Source organism: Ascaphus truei, chromosome 1 (genome assembly GCF_040206685.1).
Source record: "Ascaphus truei isolate aAscTru1 chromosome 1, aAscTru1.hap1, whole genome shotgun sequence".
Taxonomy (NCBI): Eukaryota; Metazoa; Chordata; class Amphibia; order Anura; family Ascaphidae; genus Ascaphus; species Ascaphus truei.
In genome coordinates, this window is record NC_134483.1 from 160,534,916 (window position 1) to 160,551,794 (window position 16,879).

The 16,879-nt window shown below is 41.6% G+C and overlaps 2 protein-coding genes across 9 annotated transcripts in view; one reads left to right on the plus strand and one right to left on the minus strand.

The window, feature by feature from the left end:
* CDC37L1 (cell division cycle 37 like 1, HSP90 cochaperone) overlaps nt 1-567 on the minus strand; it is an 18,643-nt gene extending 18,076 nt beyond the window's left edge. Inside the window, exon 1 of one of the 2 annotated variants that reach the window (XM_075596944.1) lies at nt 439-567. Coding sequence is in view for 1 of the 2 variants with exons in the window: in XM_075596937.1 (XP_075453052.1) it covers nt 439-541 (103 nt within the window). In the remaining variant the exon portion in view is untranslated. The remainder of the gene's footprint in view (nt 1-438) is intronic. The other variant, XM_075596937.1, reaches the window with a different exon arrangement.
* Nucleotides 543-16,879, plus strand: part of SPATA6L (spermatogenesis associated 6 like) — a 39,749-nt gene continuing 23,412 nt past the window's right edge. For 3 of the 7 annotated variants that reach the window (XM_075596866.1, XM_075596904.1, XM_075596924.1), the window contains exons 1-6: nt 543-768; nt 931-1,118; nt 7,197-7,411; nt 10,895-11,032; nt 12,632-12,680; nt 14,187-14,228. In XM_075596866.1, coding sequence (XP_075452981.1) covers nt 7,373-7,411; nt 10,895-11,032; nt 12,632-12,680; nt 14,187-14,228 — 268 coding nt within the window. In that variant the 5' untranslated portion in view covers nt 543-768; nt 931-1,118; nt 7,197-7,372. Of the gene's footprint in view, nt 769-930; nt 1,119-7,196; nt 7,412-8,882; nt 9,047-10,894; nt 11,033-12,631; nt 12,681-14,186; nt 14,229-16,879 lie in introns of all 7 variants that reach the window. The other 4 variants (XM_075596914.1, XM_075596874.1, XM_075596882.1 and 1 more) reach the window with 4 other exon arrangements.

The following is a 16,879-nucleotide window of genomic DNA, read 5'->3' on the forward strand; positions in this document are numbered from 1 at the left end:
CTTTGAACTTTGGAAAATTGTATATTTGTCATTACTTGCTGTAGCCTCCAGAGAGGCTTGCAATACACTATAGGGCAATTTCATGCAAGCCCATATGCAAGAGAAGGTTTTTTTTAAAAGTCCAAATATACATATACCCCAAGACTCCCTGGTAAGAACTGATTGAAGATGTTTTTATATATTTTCTTACAGATGCAAATCTACAATAGGAAATTAAGAAATCTCCCTCATTCCTCCCAAGATACTAAAATATATAAATTTCCAATGAGTCAAATTGCCAAGATAATAAAACACCAATCCCATAGATAGTGTTTCTATACAGAAACCCTCAATACATCTGCTTAGAGGAGGGTACTGTTAATATCTCAGGTATTTTACAACTCTTGCAACTTGTCACTACCTACGGCAGTACATGCAAACAACTATGCACACACCTACCTGCTAACAAAACAACATCAGCCAGACACACAACCGGACGTGCAGCGCCCTCCTCTTCCTGCTGCAGAGAGGCCAATGTTTCCCCCTCTACCACGCCGCGCATGCTTACATGCACTCTCATGGTCTTGCCCCTACCAAGATGGCTGCCTCGACCACTGCTTCGTAAGGACGAGTAACGGTGGCCTGTGGAGGTCATATTAGGGGTCGCGTAAGGATGGCGGCACAGAGTCAAGGGTTAGAATGTTTGTGTCTCCATGGAGACGAGACGCTTCTCCGAGGAGGCAGCAGCAGCAGCAGCAGAGAGGAGACCAGCGCTGCATGTGTACGACGGTAATACTATTTTGTATCAAATATATATTTACACAAACGCACATGTATATTTATACTAACAATATTTAAACACACCTGCATTTCATATACTAGATTACACCACTGATACACATATTAATAACCCATATTAATAATAATAATAATAACTCTTATTTTCTATAGCGCTTTTCTCTCAATGGGACTCAAAAGCACTTGACAATTACAGTCTAGTGCAGGGTAGTGCAATCTATTCCCCCTGAAGACTGTCCCCCTCTCCACGCGCCCCCCTCCTTACATTGACTCAGATGTTCTGGCGACATTTGACGCTGCGTTGCCATGGCAACACGTCAACGGAAGAAGTCTGAACCAAGGTAAGAGAGCGTTAAAGAGGCATTCACCGCTTCCCCGGTATTTAATTTAAATACCTTCTGTAACCTCCGCGCCCCCCGCAGATAATCTGGTGCCCCCACTGGGGGGAGCGCCCACCGGTTTGCGCACCCCTTGTCTAGTGCACAGTAAGCAGCATAGTATTTATGGATTTTTACAGTATATATATATATATATATATATATATATATATATATATATATATATATATATATATATAATCCAATGAAGCAACCGGCACTCCACTTGCAAGTAGAAAAAATTGGGTGCTTGTCCCATAAAGCAATAATAAACCATACGATACCGTTTGAAGCACGAGATCAGGAGACAGCACTCTGGTAAGTTTGATCACAAGTTTATGTATTGAAAAAGACACATAAACCGATGTTTCGTTGTCTTTTTCAATACAAAAACTTGTGATCAAACTTACCAGAGTGCTGTCTCCTGATCTCATGCTTCAAACGGTATCGTATGTTTTTTTAATATATATATATATATATATATATACATAGGGATTGACAAATGCACTCGCCCACTCGCCTGGGGCGAGTGCATTTTACCCGCTGTCGAGTCTTACCGGTGGTGTGGCATCTACCGGCATTCTCCTGCATCTCTCCCTCAAACTCACATGTCTCCCCCCGCAACTCACATGAACATAGCATTTGACGCCGCGTTGCTATGACAACAGGACGCTACATGACGTTGAGTGCCTTTTTTTCCAGGCAAGTGGGATTTTCTTATAATTTGTCGAGCCCTATATAATATATATATATATATATAGCACCTGTCCGTCCCCCCCTCCCACGGGAGATCTGGCCACTACATGGGTGATTCTCTAGTGCTGTAGCTTACCTGCGGTTACAGGAGGTCTGAGTTGCTCCGCAGAAGTTATTTGGGAGCGACAATAGGGTAAGCTTTTCCTCCTAGGGTGCAGTACCTCCATCCCATGAGGATCCTGCTAGAAGCAGGATGGTCCCCACAGGCAATTCTCCTTTACAATGACCACACATTATTGCTGGTACAACGGCATGCTTATTTGGCATACAGCATGGCATCCTCCAATTCTCCCTGGAGCAGACCCAAGGGGCTTGAGGCCCCAAGAGTCCCTCCTCAGCTCCTTTACCCTCTTGCAGGGACAAGGGTATCACACCATACCACACCCAACACACCGTTAGCCTCCTCAATTTGGTGGAGTGTCAGCTTTTATACCTGGGGAGAAGGGCTTGTAACCCCGCCCCATAACAGGGCAGGTCCAGGTTCTGACAGGCATCACACCATATACATGTGACCAGTCAGTACCCTCCCTGGTATGACACTCCAACTGCCGGTTAGGCCTGCCCCTGGATATGGCAACATAGTACACATCCAGGCGGCAGGCTAGCCCCTACGCAGGAGATTAATCCCAACACTGCCTGTTCCTATCAGGACTTATAGTATTGAGGCCAGTGGAAAGCTATAGCCAGGGACACTAGGCTACATATATATAAGAAAATAGACCAGCACACCAAGCACACCTTCATAGGGCAATATCTTTAATACATTAATTAAAAAAGGGACAAAAACATACTTACAATATATCCATATTTTATAGGCACATCTAAGAGGACTGCATAGGCTTCCTGTTGTTGATTTCCCCTACAGTCCCTGCTTCCCTCTATCTGCACTCTCTCCCGAGCTCTCCGGTGGCTGCCTCTTGGTGGGGAAATTCTGTGGGTGACGTGACACGGGGAAGCCGGAGCTCAGCCTCCTGTACTGTAGCTCCGTTTTTTGGTGCTCTTCTATTTTCTAGTTTTAAGGAGGAAGCACCCAGGTAACCCACGGCCGGATTAAGGCTTTGGGAGGCCTGAGGCACTGAAGACAGGGGATGTATTGTGGTCGTATCCACATGACCATCAAATACAATTAAGAGCATGTCTATATGGACCAACTCTCTCCCCCCACTCATGTATCCAGGTCTCCATGCCCCGCAGCATGAGCCTTTGCTTCATCTCCTGCCCTTGCAGAGCTCCCCCTGGCTGCGCTGCCTCTCCCTCTGCACAGTCAGCAGGGCGGGAGCTAGGGACTCCCTGTGGCTGATCCAGAGGTGGTTATTCCAGCTGCTGTTTGTGATTCTGCATATACTCCCAAGAGCCAGTGTTGTCATTCTGCACAAACACACAGAGAGGGGAACAAGCGCACATCCTGGGTTCCAGCATGGCCTCTGGGGACCTTTACGAGGTACTGTAGCTCTCCGTCTGCTCATCCAGAGAGAGACCAGGGTTGCACAGAGCCTGGGGAGACACAGGGAGATGTCTGAGCAAAGAACTTTAACCTAAAGTGAAAGGGGATGAAGCTGTGTCTACTTTACATTGGCTTCATGTGCAGGTCCCACAAGTGGAGGTGAATGTTGGGCCCAGCTTCAAGCCCCGACCAGCGGGGCAACGTCACAGCTGCTGTGGAGAGCCAGGGCCCGGGGGCTCCCTGGCAGCAATTGGAGCGAGTCAAGTGGAAGGCCCCCATGAATAGTCGGGCCCAGGGCACATACCCCACGTGCCCCCACCTTAACCCACCCCTGATTTAACCACTATCAGAGGCCTATTTAATAACTTGTGGGTGGTTAGTTTTAAAACAACGGATTACAGAGAGACTTTTACTGGATGTTATTGTACTAGGAACTATTCACTTTGAACTAACTTTTGAACTATATCCTACTTTGAGCAGATTAAATACCCTTTTTTTCATCTGCCTGTAGTGTATTTCCTTCCCTGGTCATTTGATTTTGGTGAAGTATATTTTTAATATACTATTTATAACGCGTACACTTGTCAATTGTGAGGTAATTGTTTTGTATATATGGTGTGCTTTCTCTTATCTATCTATCTATCTATCTATCTATCTATCTATCTATCTACCTATCTATCTATACACAGTGTTCAACAAATCAATTCGCCCGCTCACCAGGGGCTAGTGGATTTTGTGAGCTGGCGAGGCGGTGGCAGGACTGACTCAAGACAGGAGCAGAAGAAGAAGCTGGTGGCGGGAGAAGACAATCACTATGTCAGCAGGTTAGCAGGAGGCCTTAGATGGCGAAAGATGGGCAGCGGAGGCAGCAGGAGAGTATTCAGATACATGTGAGCAGCAGGAGAAACACCGGCTGCGGTCCGACCTGGAAATCTTCAGTAAAGTCACTGAAGACTTCCGGGTAGGACGGCTCCTACCCGGCTTTTCTCTTGCTGCTCACATGTATCTGAATACTCTCCTCCTTCCCCCGCCTCTCGCCTTTTGCCATCTAACGCCTCCTGCTGACTTGGTGATCGTCTTCTCCTGCAGCCAGCTTCTTCTTCTTCCGCTCCCGTCTTGAGTCAGTACTGCCACCACGTCCACATATGCCAGGTAAGTGAAGGAGGGACTAGTGACACTTTTTGTAATTTGCCACGCCCCGTATATATTTTATGAATAGTTTCTTCATTACAATATGTGTGTGTGTGTGTGTGTACAGTTAGGTCCGTAAATAATTGGACACTGATACAAGTTTTGTTATTTCGGCTGTGTACCATAACAAATTCAAGTTACAGTTAAATAATGAACATGGGCTTAAAGTTCAGTCTATAAGCTTTAATTTGAGGGTATTCACATCCAAATTGGAGGAAGGGTTTAGGAATTACATCTCTTTAATATGTAGCCCCCTCTTTTTCAAGGGACCAAAAGTAATTGGACAATTGACTCAAAAGCTGTTTCATGAACAGGTGTGGGCTATTCCTTCATTATTTCATCATCAACTAAGCAGGTAAAAGGTCTGGAGTTGATTCCAGGTGTGGCATTCGCATTTGGAGGCTGTCTACCCACAACATGCGGTCAAAGGAGGTCTCAATGCAAGTGAAACAGGGCATCCTTAGGCTGCAAAAAGAAAATCCATCAAAGAGATATCAGGAACATTAGGAGTGGCCAAATCAACAGTTTGGTACATTCTGAGAAAAAAAGAACGCACTGGTAAGCTCTGCAACACAAAAAGGCCTGGACGTCCACGGAAGACAACAGTGGTGAATGATCGTAGGATCCTTTCCATGGTAAAGAAAAACCCCTTCACAACAACCAGCCAAGTGAAGAACACTCTCCAGGAGGTAGGCATATCATTATAAAAGTCTACCATAAAGAGAAGACTTCACGATAGCAAATACAGAGGGTTCACCACAAGGTGAAAACCATTCATAAACCTGAGGAATAGAAAGGCCAGATTAGACTTTGCCAAACGATATCTAAAAAAGCCAGCCAAGTTCTGGAACAGCATTCTTTGGACAGATGAAACTAAGATCAACCTGTACCAGAATAATGGGAAGAAAAAAGTATGGAGAAGGCTTGGAACGGCTCATGATGCAAAGCATACCACATCATCTGTAAAACACGGTGGAGGCAGCATGATGACATGGGCATGCATGGCTTCCAATGGCACTGGGTCACTAGTGTTTATTGATGATGTGACAGAAGACAGAAGCAGCCGGATGACTTCTGAAGTGTATAGGGATATATTGTCTGTTCAGATTCAGCCAAATTCAGCGAAGTTGATTGGACGGCGCTTCACTTTACAGATGGACAATGACCCAAAACATACTGCGACAGCAACCCAGGAGTTTTTTTTAAGGCAAAGAAGTGGAATATTCTGCAATGGCCGAGTCAATCACCTGATCTCAACCCAATCGAGCATGCATTTCACTTGCTGTAGACAAAACTTAAGGCAGAAAGACCCACGGACAACTGCTACTTGAAGAACAGGGAAATTCCTGAACAATGATGTAATGCCTTAGGTCTGTATTATAGCGTGTGCGCACGCATGACGTTGCGCGTGCATGTGGCGCAAGCGATTTGTGTGTATAGTCCAAACGATGATGGCACGTGACTAGGAGGCGTGGCCATGATGTCACAAGGGCCTCACTCACTGTGATTGGCTCACAATGTCACGTGGCACATCAGCTGCTCGAAAATACAAATTTCTTTGTTTTTCCACACAGCTGCCACACCAACGCTCTCTGCCGTGCGCGCATGCGTCTGCACTATATACACTGTCATAGGGAGACAGGTATTTCTCATTGACGCGCTCGCTTACTGTAATACAGTCCTTAGTTATCCTCATCCACAAGAAAGGAGACAAAGAAGACCTCAAGAACTGTAGACCAATCAGTCTACTTCCAATGATTTACAAGATTTTTACGAAGACATTAGATACTCACTAATCGGCTGCAACATACCCTGGACTTTGCCCAGCCTAGAGAAGCATTTTGCAGTAGGTACAACACAATGGACCACATCCAAGTCCTACAAGAAGTAATTTCCCAAAGTAATGAATACGATCTACCACTCCCCTTAGGATTCGTATATTACTAAAAAACCTTTGATTCTGTTTACACCTCAGCGGCTTTAAATGCATTAAGAAGACAAAATGTTGAAGAAGCGTTCATTGATATTATAAAGAACATTTAAAGAAAGCCACATCAACCATTAGATTACATGAAGATACTGTACAAACAAGATAAGGATCAGCAAGGGAGTGTAGCGTGGAGACGCCATCACCAAAGCTTTTCACAGTAACACATGAGGAATTGTTGTTATTACACCCATATACCCTTATATTCTTATGTTATTTTATACATCTTTATCTACTCTATTGCACCCTCTTATATGCCTTAGAGCATTTTACACACTCTCATCAATTATACTTCTAAACCCCTATAGCATCTTATACCCCTTCAATTGTTACACCCCTCATATATTCCCTGTATAACCCTTCAGCATCTAATAAATTCTCACTTTAAAGACACTCATATGCCCCAGTATGATTTTCAAGGCTTTCACACACCCTTCGGCAACAGCTCCATATATTCATGTAGTAGTAGCCCTACGTAAGCTTTCGACATGGCAAGCACTGAATATTGTTCATTGAGTGTTCGGTATACCTCTCTCACCTATCCCGTACATTTAATGTTGAATATACCTATTACTATATCTCCTGACCTAGACCTTTACACTGAAGGCATGATATGCATCTTTGGCCAATGCTAAGTTTGTGTGTTTTCTTTCCTCATGCGCAGGGACAGAAAGGCTGCTCTACATTTGAATGCCGTATAAACATCAGTACAGAAAAAAGACGGCTGTGTCACTATTAGCAAGATCATAACTATTCACTGACCCTTCACCTGTGCCTGAAACATTTTTTACCTCTACCTAGCTAAGATACTCCTCATCTGTCTTCCAACAAAGGGCAGACATGCCTTTGAAAGTTGTGATTGAGCTTCAAGTTCATGCGGTAAGCATATTCAAAATGTTCTTAATGATACATTTATTTTGCACATTTATGTTAATTAGTTTTATTTATTGATTATTGGAAAATGTCGTTTGTACTTTCTATAGAAACAAGAACTGCAAAGTCCAGTCCAGTGCCACAGAGCCTATATACTGCAATGTTGCTAGGAAAGTCCAATATAAACAACTCTTTAGTCCATAATCTTCTGGAGACTTCTCTGGATGCACCGATAGCATAGGACTACACACTATAAATAATATGAACAACCTTCCTGAGTGTGGGTCTGGTGCTTAGTGAGGGATGTAAGGGACAGGTGAGCCCGCCTGGCTAGTGAGGGCAGGTGGAAAACAAATCCCTTCCCCACAGATAATGGTTAATGGTTAATGGAAGGTAAGACTGTGTGTGATCAATCAGATGGTGTCCCTTGTTATATAGACTCCAGTGAGCAAACAGAGTCTGTTAGTCAATTGTACTCACGGTGATCTGGTGCAGGGCTCCTTGTAGCGTGCGTCCTTCTGGTGTAATGAATAGGAGAATCCGTGGAAGGAGATAAGCAGTGCACTGCTGAAATGAACAGGTTCAGCAACGGAAAAATGTAAAAGTAAAAATGTATTGTGATCGTGGCATCAGTAGAGCAAAAAATCACAAGCAGGACCATTTCAGCCTAATTATTTATTTATAATACAGTACATATAATTTTCTAACCTTGGTTATGTATATATATATATATATTCTGTTTAAATAACCCCTTTTTTTGGTTTATGTATTTATTTATTTGCGTGCCATGGAACCCTCAGACCTGGTGGGGTCACTTGTCGTCACCTGTGAGCCCTTACCTGCAGACTTTCTACACATCGTCTGCCGCTGTTGGTTGCCAGGTGTGCGCAGTGACTCCTCCTCTATGCCGACTATTTAACAACCTAGACGCCGGGCAATAATACTCTTTGACAAAGTGCTCCACATACGAAACGCGTCAGAGTTTCTTCCTGGTCCTCCGTGTGATTTTTTTGCTCCAGTGCTGCCACGATCACAATAAATTTTTACTTTTAAATGTTAACGTTGCTGAGCTTGTTCATTTCAGCAGTGCACTGCTTATCTCCTTCTACTGATTCTCCTCTTCGTTTGTACTTTCTAAGGCCTGTAATATAGAGTGCGCTGTTCTCTACCGTGCGCGCGCCGGTCAATTACAATTGACTGTGGGAGGCTGACGTTGATACAGTCAAGACGCGTGAGCAGTGGCGCAGCATACCAGAGAAAATACAAGAGAATTGTATTTTTGCGCTGTCGCCGTGCCACGTGACGCTATGAACCAATCACAGCGCGGCCTTGCACCAGCGCACACTATATTACAAGCCTAACTTTGTGTAGCGGGTAATGTACTTTTAGTTTTCAATCTTCGCATAATAACCTCTCCACTGTTGGAGGTCCTTGCAACAACACTATTATACTCTGCTGTTTCTTTGTTAACATGTAGGGATATAAAAAAGAATTGAAAGGAGTCTCAAAGCATAAGAAAACGTTATATAACCTCAATTTGTGTGAAACAAACGTAGAAGGAAATGGTAGCCGTCACGATTACCTGCACTTGTTATTATAGCGCACAGTGGTCGTGGTGATGTTATTGCAGGGAGCTTCAAGGTAAACCATGAACCGTATTATTATGAACAATTAGATAAGGAAATGGGTTCAATCCAAACATACAATCCAGTTATAGCCTTTGTTTCCTCGGGACGCTGCAGTCCTGTTACCTTGCACTTGCCATTAAATTTGCTGCAGTTTGCCACAGCTGAATCGTAATACAATATTAACTAACGCTGGGATTCACTTAGATCCGATAGGGGCATCACGCTGCAATCCCAATGTAGCTGCCACGTACTTGAATGGCACAGTGCAATACCCCTCTATTGGGGCTTAGTGAATTCCCCTCTTTGTTGAGTTACATCTTGATAGCGCTAATAAATAGTATGTCGAAGGTTAAAAAAAAGATGCTAAGACTTGTCAAAGTATATTCAGTAGCTGCAGTGATCTTATAGACATCTTCAATTACATCTTTGAAGAAAATATATCACTTCATTATTTGATGTTCGCAGGAGAAGAATGAATGAAAAGATTATATGGTACATAACATACATGTGTGATGATGAATAATTTTCGTCGATTTTAGCCTATAGGAAGTACGTGTCTCATAATTTATGGACGTACAGATAAATGCAACTATCATATCTATTATATAATTGAACACATCAGATATTACAGAATGTAAACCAGCCTGAAATAGGTTTTCAAAGTACTATTGTATTCACATTTGTATGTAAAAAAAAAAAATTTGGATAGAGGAAGTGCTATTGTAACATTACTAACAAATGTGAATCTCAGTAACAGTAGATATTTACGCACATATGTCCTTGGAGTTTCTGCTCAAAACAGTTGAATCTAGAAGACACCTTCCAGCTCTTTGGTCTACATGGGCTGCAAGGTGTCTTCCAGTGCTGGAAGGTGGCTAATGGAAGCAGACTGCTTAGTAAATATGTCCCCTAACCTTCAAGGAAAGTAGCCTGATTATGAAAACAACATGTGTCCATCAACATGATGGTCTACCTTTTAGAAGAAGATGAATTGTATCAGCTGCTATTACAGTACATCAAGCACAGGAGAGTAGCCAGGACTAATCCTGTGTGTTGGGCACTTAGAGATGTAAGTGTGGCCAGAGAGGAACCTAACTACTGGGCATACCTTGCTCTCTCCACCTCCCGTCTCGAGATCATGTACAAGAACATGGAGGCAGGAGGGAAAACATGCGTAAAGTCCAAACTTCTGCCGTGGTTAATTTTGTAGTGTGAGTTTCCTTGGATTGGCTGCAAAATTCACTAAGCCACCATGACCCCCATCAGTTTGGCAGTAGCTGTAATGGCTTAGGGATTTTTTGTTATCTGTATGCCGACCGGGCCCAACCTTCGCTACATCACTGATCAAGCATTATATGTGACAAAGGAGGTACATAAAATGAAGAAAACATGGATGATCTATAGCGTGTCCACCACTAAAAGCAAAATGAAAAGACACTTGCAGCTCATAACACACAGCAAATCCCCAAGTCGCTGTGTTATTGCTAAGTAGAAACTAGATGTGTACTGTAAAACGTCCGTGTTACAATGATAAAAACATGGCAATAGCACATAATGGCAGAGAACAATTAATTTAGAATGAGCATAAACATTGTGCGTATCATACCTTAATAATCTTCGCGAACACTAAATTGGTTGCTGGTTTTGCATATAGTGCCTCCATTAAGAATGGTATGAAATGTATACATTAGTGTGCTGTTCATCTCCTGACAGAGGCGCGCATAGGAGTAGGGTTCGCTCTGTGTGTACACTGTACAAGGCATTGAGATAGATACTGTAGATGTGGTTAGTTTTGATGTACAGTGCAGATGTTTTTACATTGTCCATTGAAAAATGTGAATTGTGATTCTCCTCCTCTCAGGTTACTTGCCCTGGTGTGCTCTTACCAGAAAAGGATGATATTTTCCTCAGTGTCTCCATTTTGGGTCAGTGTAAGGAGACCAAATATCTTCCATCAGTATTTCCTCTGTTGTTGCATGAAAAAATGAGGTTTGAAAAGGTGAGTGTTATTTAATATATTTTGATGTTTCCATAAATATCTGCAAAGTATTTATTTTTTCCATTTTAAAGGTAACTTGCGTGTAGTTAAAATGTAGACAGTCGTATTATTATCATCATAATAATAAGTTTACTTTACATAGCGCTTTTCTCCCAGTGGGACTCAGCGCTTCACAATTACAGTAGAGCGCGCGGTACGCAGCACATAGGAGTTTTACAGACACAGTCCCTGCCCTGTAGAGCTCACCATCTGTTTTTGGTGCCTGAGGCACAGGGAGATAAAGTGGCTTGTCCAAGGTCACAAGCAGCTGACACCGGGATTTCAACAAGGTTCCTTGGTTCAATCTCAGTGTCGTTGTTATCAGAGTCACTGAGCCACTGCTTCAGTCATGGTCATCTCATGTATAACGCACCAACTTCTTCCACAGTGCAGTACAATAGGTTGCACAGACCATAACAATAATGCAACCTTAACATACACTGATACAGTAGACAAGGAGGGCCCTGCGTCAGGAAGTTGGCAATCTTAGAAAGACGGTACGATGTGTTTGTAAACTATGACATCGTTATCTTATATTTTAAAAAGTGAGACGTGCAATTTCCATGACACAGAGCAAGCTTATTTGAACATTTCCTTCCCAATGGTCTTTGTGTCCCAAATAATATTCAGAGCATTTTCTTCTCTGTTGACAGAGCCAGCAACGGAGAACAGTACAGATAGTTGGGATATCAGTAATTCAGAACAGATATATATTTTTCCTAACAGAGCCTGTTCACTGAGCCTTATACGAATCAATGAAGTGTTATAAAGAAACAATATTACCATGAATATTGATTTCTCTTTCACATTAAAGTCACTGAAAACAAAGTATCATACACATAGTGTTATCTACACCTAGGTGCAATTCCCCTAATAAATAACCTACAGTGTATCTTGAGAGTGAGTTCAAGGCCGTTAAAAACACATTACCAACCTTATTTTATTTTCTTTAAACTTTTTAGTCTGCGCGCCGCTGCCTGATTCCCCCCCCTGCTAGCGCACTCCCCCTTTGTTGGCTCCGGCGTCAAATGACGCCACAGGGTCATGTGACATCACATTGCCATGGCAACGTCACGTGACCCTGCGGCGTCATTTGACGACGACTGGTTGCTATGGGGACGCGTCGCTGGAAGCCAAGGTAAATACATTTACAGAGCCCTCCCGCGGTCCCCCCGGCATTTAATTTAAATGCCTTCGGGGAAACGTGGGGTCTCTGTAAACACCGCGCCCCCACCTAGAAAATCCCCCGCCCCCCCCCCCCCATTTGCGCACCCCTGCCCTATGGTACCACAGTGATAAAGAATTATAAATAAACCAATTCATCCAAATAAATACTCCTATTAAAACACTAGATTTACCTTTCACTTTATACATTTGTATAGTAAGAATATGATGATATTGGATATTTTGGAAAACTCCTAGCTTGGTATCCTTATAACTTTGCCTTTTGCTCTGCATATAGTACACCTTCTTTCCATGAGAATCCTTGAGAACAGAGTTACCAAACTTGCTTTTCCTTTATGTGAAGAATGTTAAAATTCTCTTGTCATTTCATTGCAGGTTTTTCGAAAAGCCATAGACCCCGCTGCAGTGGTGCAACTTCTGGAAAGTACGTCAGTTATCTTTTGGTATGAAGTCTTTGTGGTCTGCTCAGTAAAGGGCAACAGTGCATTATCTGTATTATAAATTAAAGATTTTGTTCCATCGGCCACTAATATGACACCAAAACATTGATTTGATAATTTCTATGATGAAGGTAAATTATGGCACGTAAACATTGATTTATAATATTTTTATTTACATTGCCCCAACTATGAACACAGTGCTTTTCAGAGATATTATACACAATATTCCACAGGGAAGAATAATGCAAATAAGTGCATAATAAATAAAAAGTTAACACTGGTGGATAGGAGTGCTTGCCCCGAAGATCTTCCATCTAACTGGCTTTTTGGGAATCATAAAGAGACATAAGGAGTACGTGAAAGTGCAAATTTTATAAGGCAAGGTCAAGAGGGTAATTGCGTAAGCAGTGGGTCATAAGGTCACATTAAAGTGTGATGGAAAGGCTAGATTGTGTCTTTTTCTATTGCAAGTTGTGATGCCAAGATTTATTAGTACAATGTATTATATTATATATCTATATCTATATCTATATCTATATCTATATAAATATATATATATATATATATATATATATATATATATATATATATATATATATATATATACACAGTATATATACATACATACTGTATATATACATACATACCGTATATAAAAATGTCTTATTGGTAAACTGCACACAGTATATTAACGTTTTTCAATGGGAGGTGCCTAGAAGTGTTACATGTTGTAGACTCTGCTTAATAGAAATGCCATCAATAATGTGGATAATATGACATGCTAACTTTTAACCTGGCTTATTATGTGGTAATAACATATTTGTCAGACGCCTGTCCAATTTGTGCCACTGATACATTGCTAAATGAATGAAGTCCATTGCTTTATTGTTTTGCATACCTGCCATATAGACTGCACATTGACGATTCTTTATCACTAAGCAATTTCTGCAGAAACATCTGTACAATTTGAAAGAAAACACCACTGTTCATTTTAAATGTTGTTTAAGTACTGTATATATGTAAATGCATGGGAAAAAAGCATTGCTTAACGGTAAATGATCTGTCAAATCCCTGGGACCTTTGAGAGATCCCTTTTCTCTCTGTGCCTCAGGCATCAACATTAGATTGTAAGCTCTTTGGGGCAGGGAATTATTGTGGCCGTAAATTCTATGTACACCGTTGTGTATACTGTCACATAGTGACAATATGAATGATTTTTTTGTGTTCATTGCTGATCAATCATAGTTCATAGTCCAGGAAAGATACCATGGCCCATATTTTGTAAAGAGTCTTCTGCTAAAGGCAGCATCCGGCGCTAGAAGACACCATACCTCCCTGTTACCTTGGGCTGTTAGGTGTCCTCCAGCGTTGGGAGGTACATGATGGCCGAAGCCTGCTCTGTAAATATGACCCTCAGCCCTGTCCTGAAATGGCTGCTTTGAAATGGAAACTTTGATTGCATCTTATTTGTGTAATCTTTTTCCTTTCAGGTCATACAGCCAGTTTTGAATTAATACAGCAAACATATCCAGGTAAGAGTTTAGAAGTTGGATAAAGCATTTTTATTTCCTTGTTATGTATTAGGCATTTTGCAATACTGTCCTCTGTCTGGGACTGTGAACGTCAAAGGACATCTCTGTGTTCACCAAGTAGTAAGGAGTTATCCATTACATGGTCATAGTGCCGATTGGGGCACTGGCACACAGAAACTCCCTTTGACTTTAATGAATACCCCCATAAAATGGTTGGCAGTTATTTTGCTATAAAAAGAAGTGCTACAAAGCCTCAGAATATTTGTTTAATAGAAATTTGAAGACACAACTTAATTTACAATTAAGACATTCACTGTAGGTTCCTTTTGTATGCTTCATTTCTATTCTGGAAAGATTTTCTACATCCCATTGCACATAATAACATTTTGTGTATAGCGTAGTCAGTGTCTCCACACTATGGGCAAGATCCACTAATGGCTCATGTCTCTTTCATGTGTGTTAGTGCATATAGGTGTCACTGCGTACATGCCTATAGGCACTACTGCAAACGTGCATGCTGGTGTGTGAAGACCAAGGCCAGAAAGTGTGTCAACAAGCTTCACTCTTTCAATATTGCGCTTCCTCAGGGCTTTCTTCCTAATCTCTTAGCTGCCACATATGTATTAAAGTGGTAGTGAAGGTTAAGAAGAATGATTTAAGGAGATTCAATCCACAAACAATTCTCGATTTACTCAGCACTGATGTATTTACAGATTTTGGTTGCGCTCCCTTGTCAAGGGTTGCAATGGGTCTCCTAAGCACCCAAAGATCTCTATCCTGGCCACGTGCTTAAAATGGCTGTATTTTCCTTATAATTAGGAATAGTTCCACTGAGAACTTTATTCAGTTCTGGCTTTTACATTAACCGCCACAGATTTTGAAACCCTGCTTGGATGGACATCTTTTAGGGGATGACAATCCAGGTGGCATCACTATGCCAATCATGCCAGGACAGAATACAGGCATACCCCGGTTTAAGGACACTCACTTTAAGTACACTCGAGAGTAAGGAAATATCGCCCAATAGGCAAACGGCAGGTCACGCATGCACCTGTCAGTACGTCCTGAACAGCAATACTGGCTCCCTACCTGTACCGAAGCTGTGCACAAGTGGGGAGACTATAGAGCCTGTTACAAATGCATTATTTACATCAATTATGCACGTATATGATGATTGCAGTACAGTACATGCATCGATAAGTGGAAAAAAGTTAGTGCTTCACTTTAAGTACATTTTCACTTTACATACATGCTCCGGTCCCATTGCGTATGTTAATGCGGGGTATGCGTGTACAGAGATAGAGATAAGAAACAACCATGGCTGTCTTGCTAAGTCCTTCAGACTTCACTCTTTTTTGCTACTAGTTACTATTAGGGCAGCTTTACTTAAGGTTCAAAATTGCACTGATGTCAGTAAGGAGAAGGTCTGAATGAGACTGAATATATGTTCAGGCTATCCGCATAGGAGTTCAAATAATCATTATGTTCATGTTTGGCAAATGCAGTCAAAAGGTAGAAAGTATTGTTTTAAATATATATACTTATATAGGAAAAGTACTACTTGAGCTGCGTGACTGCATCTGCGTTTTCTTCCTTTGCATGTGAAATCGTTTTCATGAAATGGTTTTAGAGGCGTTAAAACATATTGTTTGTACAAATTACAAAAGCCTTTCTGAAGTTGAGTAACGATGCTCTTTGTCATCAAAGGGATTACATGTAGTAAAGGAAGCCATTTTGCACAATATGCTAGTTCAAGAACTGCTCCAGGCTTAACTGGATACACTTCAAAAGCTGCCACGAAAGTTGCATTTGTTTAATTTTCTTCACATGCATCATAGCCAGAGTCACAGATTAAGAACATAAAGCTGATTCATGGGACATCTGGGAATCATTGGCACATTAACACATTCATGAGAGCCAGGGGGCATAAAAGCATGTTTTACTGATAAAAAAAAAATCAATCAAACCCATTTGAAAATGGGTATAAGACAGGAGGCGGGAGTACACATGTTGCCTGTTACAGTTGTATGGACTGATGATATAGTCTAGCAATCCCTGAACGTCATTTTAATTAGAGATCAGTTTCTTTTGCCTATTTTGACGGTTGCATATCCTTTGTTGTTTTATAGCCTATTATATGTGCATGGTCAGTGTTCTCTTTTATCTGAAACATCACAAGCCGGGTTCTAAACCTCAATCAGCAGCTTATAGCAAGAAACTAAATGATGTAATCAATATTTTCAACATTCTGTATATAAATCGCAAGATGTCAGCAAAACACAATAAGTTAAATACAATTTTTCATCCGCCATTTTCTTGTCACTGCCACCTAGATATCAAAGTAAGTCTATAAGTTGTTGTTGTTGTTGTACAGTGTTTGTTACTTTGTTTACACATGTATTTTCATTTTAAATATTTAATTTCTCTGTAACGGTTCAAGCAAAGTTGCAAAAGAATACATTGAATGTTTTGTGTCAAGGATCCGGTGGATGAGATGTACGGTTTAATTTTTTGAAGTTACACTCAACATGTCATCAGAATGGGTCAAGGCGTTTGGCCTGTGGAGAGAGAACACGAACATAAAAACTGACACACAAACAACACGCCCTAAGTGTCCACGACGTCTAGTTGATGTCTTCACTTCACTCGCT